The 12,064-nt window shown below is 38.7% G+C and overlaps 1 protein-coding gene across 1 annotated transcript in view; it reads left to right on the top strand.

Moving 5' to 3' along the window:
• Window positions 1–12,064, top strand: part of LOC128652441 (ultra-long-chain fatty acid omega-hydroxylase-like) — a 204,891-nt gene that overhangs the window by 47,171 nt on the left and 145,656 nt on the right. Inside the window, exon 3 of the mRNA XM_053705380.1 lies at window positions 3,332–3,476. Coding sequence (XP_053561355.1) covers window positions 3,332–3,476 — 145 coding nt within the window. The remainder of the gene's footprint in view (window positions 1–3,331; window positions 3,477–12,064) is intronic.

Raw genomic sequence — 12,064 nt, 5'->3', positions numbered from 1 at the left:
ATCTCTTCATTGTACCAAAGAAGGAGAATTCCTTCAGACCAGTTCTGGATCTTAACATATTGAATCGTTATGTAAGGATACCAACATTCAAAATGGTAACTGTAAGGACTATCCTGCCTTTTGTTCAGCAAGGGCCATATATGTCCACAATAGATTTACAGGATGCATATCTGCATATTCCGATTCATCCAGATCACTATCAGTTTCTGAGATTCTCTTTCCTAGACAAGCATTACCAGTTTGTGGCTCTACCGTTTGGCCTAGCAACAGCTCCAAGAATTTTTACAAAGGTTCTCGGTGCCCTTCTGTCTGTAATCAGAGAACAGGGTATTGTGGTATTTCCTTATTTGGACGATATCTTGGTACTTGCTCAGTCTTCACATTTAGCAGAATCTCATACGAATCGACTTGTGTTGTTTCTTCAAGATCATGGTTGGAGGATCAATTTACCAAAAAGTTTATTGATTCCTCAGACAAAGGTAACCTTTTTAGGTTTCCAGATAGATTCAGTGTCCATGACTCTGTCTCTGACAGACAAGAGACGTCTGAAATTGATCTCAGCTTGTCGAAACCTTCAGTCACAATCATTCCCTTCGGTAGCCTTATGCATGGAAATTCTAGGTCTTATGACTGCTGCATCGGACGTGATCCCCTTTGCTCGTTTTCACATGCGACCTCTTCAGCTCTGTATGCTGAACCAGTGGTGCAGGGATTACACAAAGATATCTCAATTAATATCTTTAAAACCAATTGTACGACACTCTCTAACGTGGTGGACAGATCACCATCGTTTAGTTCAGGGGGCTTCTTTTGTTCTTCCAACCTGGACTGTAATTTCAACAGATGCAAGTCTGACAGGTTGGGGAGCTGTGTGGGGGTCTCTGACAGCACAAGGGGTTTGGGAATCTCAGGAGGTGAGATTACCGATCAATATTTTGGAACTCCGTGCAATTTTCAGAGCTCTTCAGTCATGGCCTCTTCTAAAGAGAGAATCGTTCATTTGTTTTCAGACGGACAATGTCACAACTGTGGCATACATCAATCATCAAGGAGGGACTCACAGTCCTCTGGCTATGAAAGAAGTATCTCGAATACTGGTATGGGCGGAATCCAGCTCCTGTCTAATTTCTGCGGTTCATATCCCAGGTATAGACAATTGGGAAGCGGATTATCTCAGTCGCCAAACGTTACATCCGGGCGAATGGTCTCTTCACCCAGAAGTATTTCTACAGATTGTTCAAATGTGGGGACTTCCAGAAATAGATCTGATGGCTTCTCATCTAAACAAGAAACTTCCCAGGTATCTGTCCAGATCCAGGGATCCTCAGGCGGAAGCAGTGGATGCATTGTCACTTCCTTGGAAGTATCATCCTGCCTATATCTTTCCGCCTCTAGTTCTTCTTCCAAGAGTAATCTCCAAGATTCTGAAGGAATGCTCGTTTGTTCTGCTGGTGGCTCCAGCATGGCCTCACACGTTTTGGTATGCAGATCTTGTCCGGATGGCCTCTTGCCAACCATGGACTCTTCCGTTAAGACCAGACCTTCTGTCACAAGGTCCTTTTTTCCATCAGGATCTCAAATCCTTAAATTTATAGGTATGGAGATTGAATGCTTGATTCTTAGTCAAAGAGGTTTCTCTGACTCTGTGATTAGTACTATGTTACAGGCTCGTAAATCTGTATCTAGAAAGATATATTATCGAGTTTGGAAGACTTACATTTCTTGGTGTCTTTCTCATCAATTTTCCTGGCATTCTTTTAGAATTCCGAGAATTCTACAGTTTCTTCAGGATGGTTTGGATAAAGGTTTGTTTGCAAGTTCCTTGAAAGGACAAATCTCTGCTCTTTCTGTTCTTTTTCACAGAAAGATTGCTAATCTTCCTGATATTCATTGTTTTGTGCAAGCTTTGGTTTGTATAAAGCCTGTCATTAAGTCAATTTCTCCTCCTTGGAGTTTGAATTTGGTTCTGGGGGCTCTTCAAGCTCCTCCGTTTGAACCTATGCATTCATTGGACATTAAATTACTTTCTTGGAAAGTTTTGTTTCTTTTGGCCATCTCTTCTGCTAGAAGAGTTTCTGAATTATCTGCTCTTTCTTTTGAGTCTCCTTTTCTGATTTTTCATCAGGATAAGGTGGTGTTGCGAACTTCTTTTAAATTTTTACCTAAGGTTGTGAATTCTAACAACATTAGTAGAGAAATTGTGGTTCCTTCATTGTGTCCTAATCCTAAGAATTCTAAGGAGAGATCATTGCATTCTTTGGATGTAGTTAGAGCTTTGAAATAATATGTTGAAGCTACTAAGAATTTCCGAAAGACTTCTTGTCTATTTGTCATCTTTTCCGGTTCTAGGAAAGGTCAGAAGGCTTCTGCCATTTCTTTGGCATCTTGGTTGAAATCTTTAATTCATCTTGCTTATGTCGAGTCGGGTAAAACTCCGCCTCAAAGGATTACAGCTCATTCTACTAGGCCAGTTTCTACTTCCTGGGCGTTTAGGAATGAAGCTTCGGTTGATCAGATTTGCAAAGCAGCAACTTGGTCTTCTTTGCATACTTTTACTAAATTCTACCATTTTGATGTGTTTTCTTCTTCAGAAGCAGTCTTTGGTAGAAAAGTACTTCAGACAGCTGTTTCAGTTTGATTCTTCTGCTTATAATTATAAGATTTAAACTTTATTTTTGGGTGTGGATTTTTTTCAGCGGAATTGGCTGTCTTTATTTTATCCCTCCCTCTCTAGTGACTCTTGCGTGGAAGATCCACATCTTGGGTAGTCATTATCCCATACGTCACTAGCTCATGGACTCTTGCTAATTACATGAAAGAAAACATAATTTATGTAAGAACTTACCTGATAAATTCATTTCTTTCATATTAGCAAGAGTCCATGAGGCCCACTCTTTTTTTGTGGTGGTTATGATTTTTTTGTATAAAGCACAATTATTCCAATTCCTTATATTTATGCTTCGCACTTTTTTCTTATCACCCCACTTCTTGGCTATTCGTTAAACTGATTTGTGGGTGTGGTGAGGGGTGTATTTATAGGCATTTTGAGGTTTGGGAAACTTTGCCCCTCCTGGTAGGAATGTATATCCCATACGTCACTAGCTCATGGACTCTTGCTAATATGAAAGAAATGAATTTATCAGGTAAGTTCTTACATAAATTATGTTTTTTTTTTCCAATCTGCTTCTCTGTTGCTAGTTCACAAAGCAGTCACTTTTGCAAACCATACTAGTAGATGAATACATTCAGTTTTTCTAACATAAACCTCTTTGCTGCTTGCCCAATCGTATGCTTTGCCATAACTATGCTTTATGCCTATCATTACTTGCAGATTTTGCCGAATGAAGAGGGACTGACACAAGTCAGCAGCTTAGTCTCTACTTTTCCCCAAACCATTGTGACCTGGATGGGCCCAGTCATCCCTGTAGTATCACTGGTTCACCCAGACACTATCAAACCTATGGTGGCAGCATCAGGTATAGTAAAAACTAATTCTCTGTGGAATCAATGGATTTTAACCATTTATGACTGCGACCAAGAGGAGGTATATGATATTATCTAAATGAGCAGTTCATAAACTGTAACATATGCCAAACACCTTAAAGGGACACAGAACCAAAAAATTGTCTTTCATGATTCAGATACACCATACAATCTTATACAAATTTTCTATTTATTGCTTTTATCAAATTTGCTTAATTCTCTTGGTGTTCTTTGTTGCAGGACCAGCTATACACTAATGGGAGCTAGCTGGACAGGTGAGCCAATGAGAGGAGGCATAAATGTACAGCCACTAATCAGCAGCTAGCGCCCAGTAGTGCATTACTGCTCCTGAACCTACCTATATTTTCTTTACAACAAAGTATACCAAGAGAACAAAACTAATTTAGATAAACGTAAATTGGAAAGTTGTTTAAAATGTATGCTCTATCTGAATCATGAATTCATGTCCCTTTAATTAATACTTTGCCGTGATATGCATTTATCCAATGTACTTCCTGAAATAAATGAATGTTAACTAAGACTCTATCCGCTAGATTTAGAGTTTTGTCGGTAAAGACCCGCGTAGCTAACGCTGCTTTTTTTCCCAGCGCACCCTTAAGACAACGCCGGTATTTAGAGTTGTCTGAGGGGCTGCGTTAGTCTCAGAAAAGGGAGCGTTGAGCCTAATTTAGCTCCACTTCAACCCTCAATACCAGCATTGCTTACAGTAGCGGTAAGCTGGAAAAACGTGCTCGTGCACGATATCCCCATAGGAAACAATGGGGCAGTTTGGGCTGCAAAAAAGCAGCATTCAGCTCCTAACGCAGCCCCATTGTTTCCTATGGGGAAACACTCTCTAAGTCTGCACATAACACCCTAACATGAACCCCGAGTCTAAACACCCCTAATATTACACTTATTAACCCCTAATCTGCCCCCCCCCCTCTATCGCTGATACCTGCTGTATATTATTAACCCCTAATCTGGCGCTCCGGACACCGCCGCAACCTACATTATCCCTATGGACCCCTAATCTGCTGTCCCTAACATCGCCGACACCTATATTATATTTATTAACCCCTATTCTGCCGCCCCCAACGTCGCCGCTACATTACCAACAATATTAACCCCTAATCTGCCGACCGGACCTCGCCGCCACTATAATAAATGTATTAACCCCTAAACCTAACCCTAACACCCCTCTAACATAAATATAATTTAAATTAAATTAAATAAAATAATCCTATTTAAAACTAAATACTTACCTAGAAAATAAACCCTAATATAGCTACAATATAATTAATAATTACATTGTAGCTATTTTAGGATTTATATTTATTTTACAGGCCACTTTGTATTTATTTTAACTAGGTACAATAGCTATTAAATAGTTAATAACTATTCAATCCACGATAGCAGCCGCTCCGGTCCCACGCTGGCTAGAGACGCCACCGAAAGTTCAGGGGAAGAAAATAGGTGTGAAGCCTTAGGGGGTGCACACCAAAACTGAGGCCGGTTCCGCCACAGGAAAAGCAGCAAAATAGAAAAAGAAATCAGCTGCACTTGCGGTTAGTAAATGTAAAAATTTGAAATTTTATTAATAATCCTTAAAAACATGGTACATGTAGGCTTAGCAGGATGAACATCCTAACATGTTTCGTGCCTAGCTCGGCACTTAATCATAGGACTGGAGTTCATTATATTGCCCTTTTGTTTTAAAGGGACAATACCCAATAGCAAACTGAGTACGATTTAAAAGAACAGTACACCAAATTTGTGCAATACATGGAGGGGAAGGAGAAAAACAAACAAGGAACAGGGCATGTGAAACTACACTTGACGGTGCATAAATAAATTCACTATAAACAGAAAAAAACACTCAATAAATGAACTTTGTGTCTATGAGGAACTAAATAAACAAAATTAATAAATGAAATAATAATAAGTTAATAGATATACATTTAAATAAATAAATAGGTAAGTATTAAAATGGAGTGATGCAAAAAGTTCTTGGAGTATGCATATTGTTTTGTTACTCTTATATCCATCGCTGATTGGTTTGATTTACTAGGAGTCAGCAGCAATTGTAAGGTTGTAGTTGCCCTAAAATTTAAATCCAATAGTCACAAGATATACAATGCATGTGGTTGTTAAAGGAATAAAGCCTTACCATATTTTCCAAACTGTATGTATATATTGTCCATGACAAAAAATGAGTGAATTCTAGCTCCAATCTAATTTTAATTATTAGGATATTAGGAAGTTTTTAAATTATTTAAATATATATATTACAGTCTTTTAATACAAAAAAAATATTAAATATATATATCTCTCTCTCTCTCTCTCTCTCTATATATATATATATATATATATATATATATATATATATATATATATATATATATATATATATATATATATATATATATATGTGTGTGTGTGTGCTTAAAAGGAGAAATAAATAAACCCTACCATTGGATACCTTACTTGAAATATGTACTGCCTGCTATACTTTTAACTACTCAACCAATTGTCCTCAGATAAATAGAATATGTTGATGCTAAGTGACAATTGTTGGATGTGTCTGGTGCTTGGATAGACTAAATGGGAAGGAGCTCTATTCAAAATAATAAGACATATCCCACTCCCTGTTTAGGCCTAGGGGAGTAATGGTTTTTAGTTTATGTATCCAATACAACTCACGTTTCTGTAACAATTTGCATTTGTTTCCACCTCGGATGGGAGAATCAACCTTGTCTATAACTTTAACTGTGATGAATGCCTTATGGGTGAAATGTACTAGATTAAAATGTCTTGCTACAGCTGAGTCTTTGTTATAGTTCTTGGTGTTGTTGATATGCTCCCTGACCCTGGATCTAAGTTCCCTTGTCATTTGTCCGACATATTGAAGGGAACAAATGTTACATTCTAATAGGTAGACTATAAATTCGGTTCTACAGTTGGCGTAAAAATTAACCATTACATTTTCCTGGGTGACAAAGCTTGAAAAGCAATTACTCTGGCTGATTACTCCACAGGTAATACAAGACCTTGCCCCACATCTATAAGTGCCCTTTTTCCGTAGCCAATCTCCAGTTTTTACTTTCTTGCTGTTAATCATACTGGGAGCCAGCTTTGTTGCTAAAGTAGGTGGTTTCTTAGAAACAAACCTGCAAGACCGAGAGACATCACATAAGAGTTTGTCTCCTTTCAAAATATGGAGATTTCTCTTCAAAATTTTACAGATGTCATAAAACTGTTTAGAGTATTCCGTGGAGAACACCACAGAGTCTTTATTAAAATTTCTCTTATCTCTTTTATTGTGAATAACCTCTGATTGTTTTTTTGTTTTTATACTGTCAAATGATTTCTGAAGCTCCTTGTCAGAGTATCCTCTCATTTTAAGTCTATTCGTAAGTTCAATTGACTGAGTGTGAAAATTGTGATCGGAATTGGTATTCCTCCTCATGCGGATATATTGCGCTCTAGGGATTGAGCGAATAAGATGGGGTGGATGGCAGGATTTAGCGTGTAAAATAGTATTACCCGCTGTGGGCTTACGAAAAGTGTCAGTAAATATAGTACATGTTTCAATATCACCAGTTAATGTAAGATCCAAAAAACAAGCTGTATTTAAATGTATTTCACCAGTGAATTTAAGATTTAGATCGTTACTGTTAAGATAATCTAAAAAGTTATGAATATAAAGTGGATCCTGTACTATGAAAATCAAATCATCTATGAATCTCATATATTTGATGATTGAGTCTGTAAAAGGATTTGATGTGGTGTATAAGTACATGTCCTCCCACCAAGCAACAAATAAATTGGCAAACGAGGGGGCAAACTTCGCCCCCATCGCCGTGCCGCATACCTGCAAAAAATATTTGCCATCAAACATAAAGAAATTGTGTTTGAGTAAAAACTCAACTATTTCACAAAAATAAATGATAAATTCAATTGAATATTGGGTAGTAGAGCCTAGAAAATATTGTAATGCCTTAATGCCCAAAGCATGTGGGCTGCTTGAGTATAATGCTGTAGCATCGGTTACCACCCATCTGTAATCGTTGTGCCACTTAGTGTCTTTTAAATAGTTAATAAGGTGCGTAGAATCCCTCAAATAACTATTGAGATTTTGGACAAGGGGTTGTAAAACCGAGTCCACCCATTCGGATAATGGCTCAAACGTGGAGCCTATCCCCAAAATGATGGGCCTACCCGGGGGAAAATTTATGTCCTTGTGGGTCTTGAGTACATGATGGAATATTGGTATGATAAGGTGTAAGGGAACAAAGGATTTGGCCTGATCTTCAGAAAAGATATTTAAAGCAACACCCTGTTCAATTAAATGTGAAAGCTTGAGTTTAAATGTTTCAGTAGGATTCCTTTCTAGCTTCCTATAAGTCTTGTCATCTGCCAGCTGACGCTTGGCTTCATTAATGTAGTAGTCCTTATCCAGGACCACTACATTACCTCCCTTATCGGAAGCTCTAATGACTTATGCACCGTCAAGTGTAGTTTCACATGCCCTGTTCCTTGTTTGTTTTTCTCCTTCCCCTCCATGTATTGCACAAATTTGGTGTACTGTTCTTTTAATTCGTACTCAGTTTGCTATTGGGTATTGTCCCTTTAAAACAAAGGGGCAATACAATGAACTCCAGTCCTATGATTAAGTGCCGAGCTAGGCACGAAACATGTTAGGATGTTCATCCTGCTAAGCCTACATGTACCTTGTTTTTAAGGATTATTAATAAAATTTCAAATTTTTACATTTACTAACCGCAAGTGCAGCTGATTTCTTTTTCTATTTTAATAACTATTTAATAGCTACCTAGTTAAAATAAGTACAAAATTACCTGTAAAATAAATCCTAACCTAAGTTACAAATACACCTAACACTACACTATCATTAAATTAATTAAGTAAATTACCTACAATTAGCTAACTTAAAATACAATAAAATAAACTATTCTATAATACAAAAAAACAAACAAACACTAAATTACAAAAAATAAAAAAGAATTACAAGAAGTTTAAACTAATAACACCTAATCTAAGCCCCCTAATAAAATAAAAATCCCCCCAAAATAAAAAAATGCCCTACCCTATTCTAAACTACCAAAGTAATCAGCTCTTTTACCAGCCCTTAAAAGGGCTTTTTGTGGGGCATTGCCCCAAAGTAATCAGCTCTTTTACCTGAAAATAAAAATACAATACCCCCCCAACATTACAACCCACCACCCACATACCCCTACTCTAACCCACCCAAACCCCCCTTAAAAAAACCTATCGCTAACCCCCTGAAGATCATCCTACCTTGAGTCGTCTTCACCCAGCCGAGCCGAATTCTTCATCCAAGGTGCGCAGAGGAGGTCCTTCATCCGGTAGAAGTCTTCATCCAAGCGGGGCAAGAAGAGGTCCTCCATCCGGTAGAAGTGTTCATCCAGGCGGCATCTTCAATCTTCATCCATCCGGAGCGGAGCCATCTTCAAAGGAGCCGACGCGGAGCCATCCTCAGCCAATCAGATTTTTTCTACCTTAATTCCGATTGGCTGCTAGAATCCTATCAGCCAATCGGAATTGAAGGGACGCCATCTTGGATGACGTCCCTTAAAGGAACCTTCATTCGTCAGGAAGTCGTCGGTTGAGGAGGATGGCTCCGCATCGGCTCCTTTGAAGATGGCTCCGCTCCGGATGGATGAAGATTGAAGACGCCGCCTGGATGAACACTTCTACCGGATGGAGGACCTCTTCTTGCCCCGCTTGGATGAAGACTTCTACCGGATGAAGGACCTCCTCTGCGCACCTTGGATGAAGAATTCGGCTCGGCTGGGTGAAGACGACTCAAAGTAGGATGATCTTCAGGGGGTTAGTGATAGGTTTTTAAAGGGGGGTTTGGGTGGGTTAGAGTAGGGGTATGTGGGTGGTGGGTTGTAATGTTGGGGGGGATATTTTATTTTTATTTTCAGGTAAAAAAGCTGATTACTTTGGGGCAATGCCCCGCAAAAAGCCCTTTTAAGGGCTGGTAAAAGAGCTGATTACTTTGGTAGTTTAGAATAGGGTAGGGCATTTTTATTTTGGGGGGATTTTTTATTTTATTAGGGGGCTTAGATTAGGTGTAATTAGTTTAAACTTCTTGTAATTCTTTTTTATTTTTTGTAATTTAGTGTTTGTTTTTTTTGTATTATAGAATAGTTTATTTTATTGTATTTTTTTTTTTAAATAATTTTTTATTGAAGTCAAATACAAATACAAAACATAGGGTATGCCCCAACATGTGTGCAGAACAATGTAGACGTAACATAATTAACAATGCAATGTATTCAATTGTCTTAATCATTACAATAAAATGTGGGCTGACTCATAGAAAAGACTTCAGTTTTGTTATAGAGTATCTGAAAGGTGACATAAACTAAAATGGTCCTCTCCCAGCTATGTATGAAGAAGTTTGAATATCTAAACAAGAAGGGTTAGGGCTATGGAGGAGGTAGCTCAATAGTTTTTATGGGGAAAGGGGACGCAGCGGGCAAGAGCCGCTTAAAATATAATAGGGGGGGTGGGAGGGGTGGGAGGGCGAAGCTAGTTAGCATATCAAATGTGGAAATATACTGAAGACTCAGAGCTTTAATATATAGTATAAAATAAACTGATCCTCTATTTACATCTTGCGTAAATCTTAGCCAAGGTAGGCACAGAAATAAGGGTGCCTACCTAAGAAAGACACACATGTCTGCAAAAAAGCCTTTTTGTGTCTGGAATGTCATTTTAGAGAGGAGAACCTGTACTTAGAAGGCTATGCAACCCTCAAAATTGCAACTCTCTAATGCGCTAGACTAAGCATTAGATATATGGTAGCACTTAGGGTAGTTTGTAACGTGTTTCGCCTTTGTGCTGGCATGCGTCTACTATAAATGTTCTAATCAGCCGTAGGTAAGGAATATACACTGTAAATAAAATGTCAAACTCTAAAGGACAGAGAGACACCTAGTCAGCAACTTCAAATAAAAATGAGCTCTTGACTAACAGTGAAGAGATAAGAGTTGCTTAGATTCCATATGCGTTTAATAAGCTACATAACCACTAATTGAGACACAAGAGGCGTGTTTCTGAGTCTAATGTGTGACTCTTAACCTACTGTGGGAAGAGAGATTCTGACAAGATGGATATAGGAGAGAATAGTAATTAGTAAGCATATAGGGGCGTACATATGTATAGGGGATCTATTCTGCCATTATAACTATGTGGGATATATAAAGCAGGCGTACCTAATTTGTAATATACATAATAACTGTTCCTGTCCTACACTTGTGGCTGTATTATAAAAGTACACCCTCCTCAACTAAGCTGTAATCTAATATTTGAAAAATAAGAGCAGTAACAGGTAGGAGCGCTAGACAATACAGCCAGATCTAGTATTTACTTAATTACATCCTAGTAGAATATGGCATAACAAACAAACAGTAATATGGATCTTATATGTCCAACATGCAAGTGAGGCTATTTTAGCGCTACCTCCAATGCTAACACAGACACTTAACTACCCAAGTAACCTTGACCGAGGATGTTTACGTGAATTGTGAACAGGTGAAAACACATTGGGTGCAAAACTTAGTTAATGTGTTAGGGTATTTAAGATAGTAGTAAAATTGCACTATATGGAGGTGAGGCTAAGAATTTGTCCGTGTAGGCAGAGAGCTACCGAGTGAGATCTCTCTCTGGCAGTCCATGAAGAATTGCAGTACAATGAAAAGTTTCACTTAAAAAACAAACATTTAAAACTAACATAAAAATGGTTTCAACTAGTGCAGAAAGTTTAGATCATAACACAGTAGAATTAACATATTGTGTTAGGAGTGTGAAAACGCATATAATTTGTCCAGACTTTAAATCTAATGACACGGTCATTTTCAGCAGTTAATAATGTAAGCGTATGCATTCTTTAGATATCTGCAGAAATATATATAAGATCAGCAAAGTTTAAATAGAGCACAGTTCCCTTCCAAGGTGTTCCAACAAACAAACAGTCCATCGGTACATAGGGTATTGAGAGGTAACATATTTTAACCTATTCCAGCTCTGAGCCGAAACAGGGTGTAGCGATCATACTGCCCATCAGTCCAGCAACAAGATGTCAGCTTCGTCAGATCAGACTTACAGGATTCCTGTGCGTGCATGGTTGCAGAAGGCGGCGACCACATAGCCCCGTCTGTCTCCATGTACCATAGAAAGCAGTGAGTATCGGCACCAGCCTCCTTAGCTGCCCCAGCCAGAACGATATCAAGGGATCCGCTCCTCATATAGGGATAGCAAGCTCTAGACGGTGGAGTAACGGAGTGTGGGGCTTCAGTTCCGAGATAGGAACATGCATCAGGTTGCGCCAACAGAACATATCCACTCAGTACTGTGAGATCCGTCGCGGCACATAGGTAACTGCCCTGCAGAAGCGACTCCTTGTAAGACTGCGGTGTTGCAAGTACTAAGGGTACCGCTCTTGAATTGAACAGGGGTAACTCCGGGAGATCTTTGCTATCCGCCATTTTAGATAGTGAGCTAGCATTCCCTGTAAGCTGATCTCCTG

Source organism: Bombina bombina, chromosome 3, assembly GCF_027579735.1.
Source record: "Bombina bombina isolate aBomBom1 chromosome 3, aBomBom1.pri, whole genome shotgun sequence".
NCBI classification, from domain to species: domain Eukaryota; kingdom Metazoa; phylum Chordata; class Amphibia; order Anura; family Bombinatoridae; genus Bombina; species Bombina bombina.
Note: the sequence above shows the minus strand (reverse complement) of the source record. Positions and strands in the feature narration are given on the sequence as shown.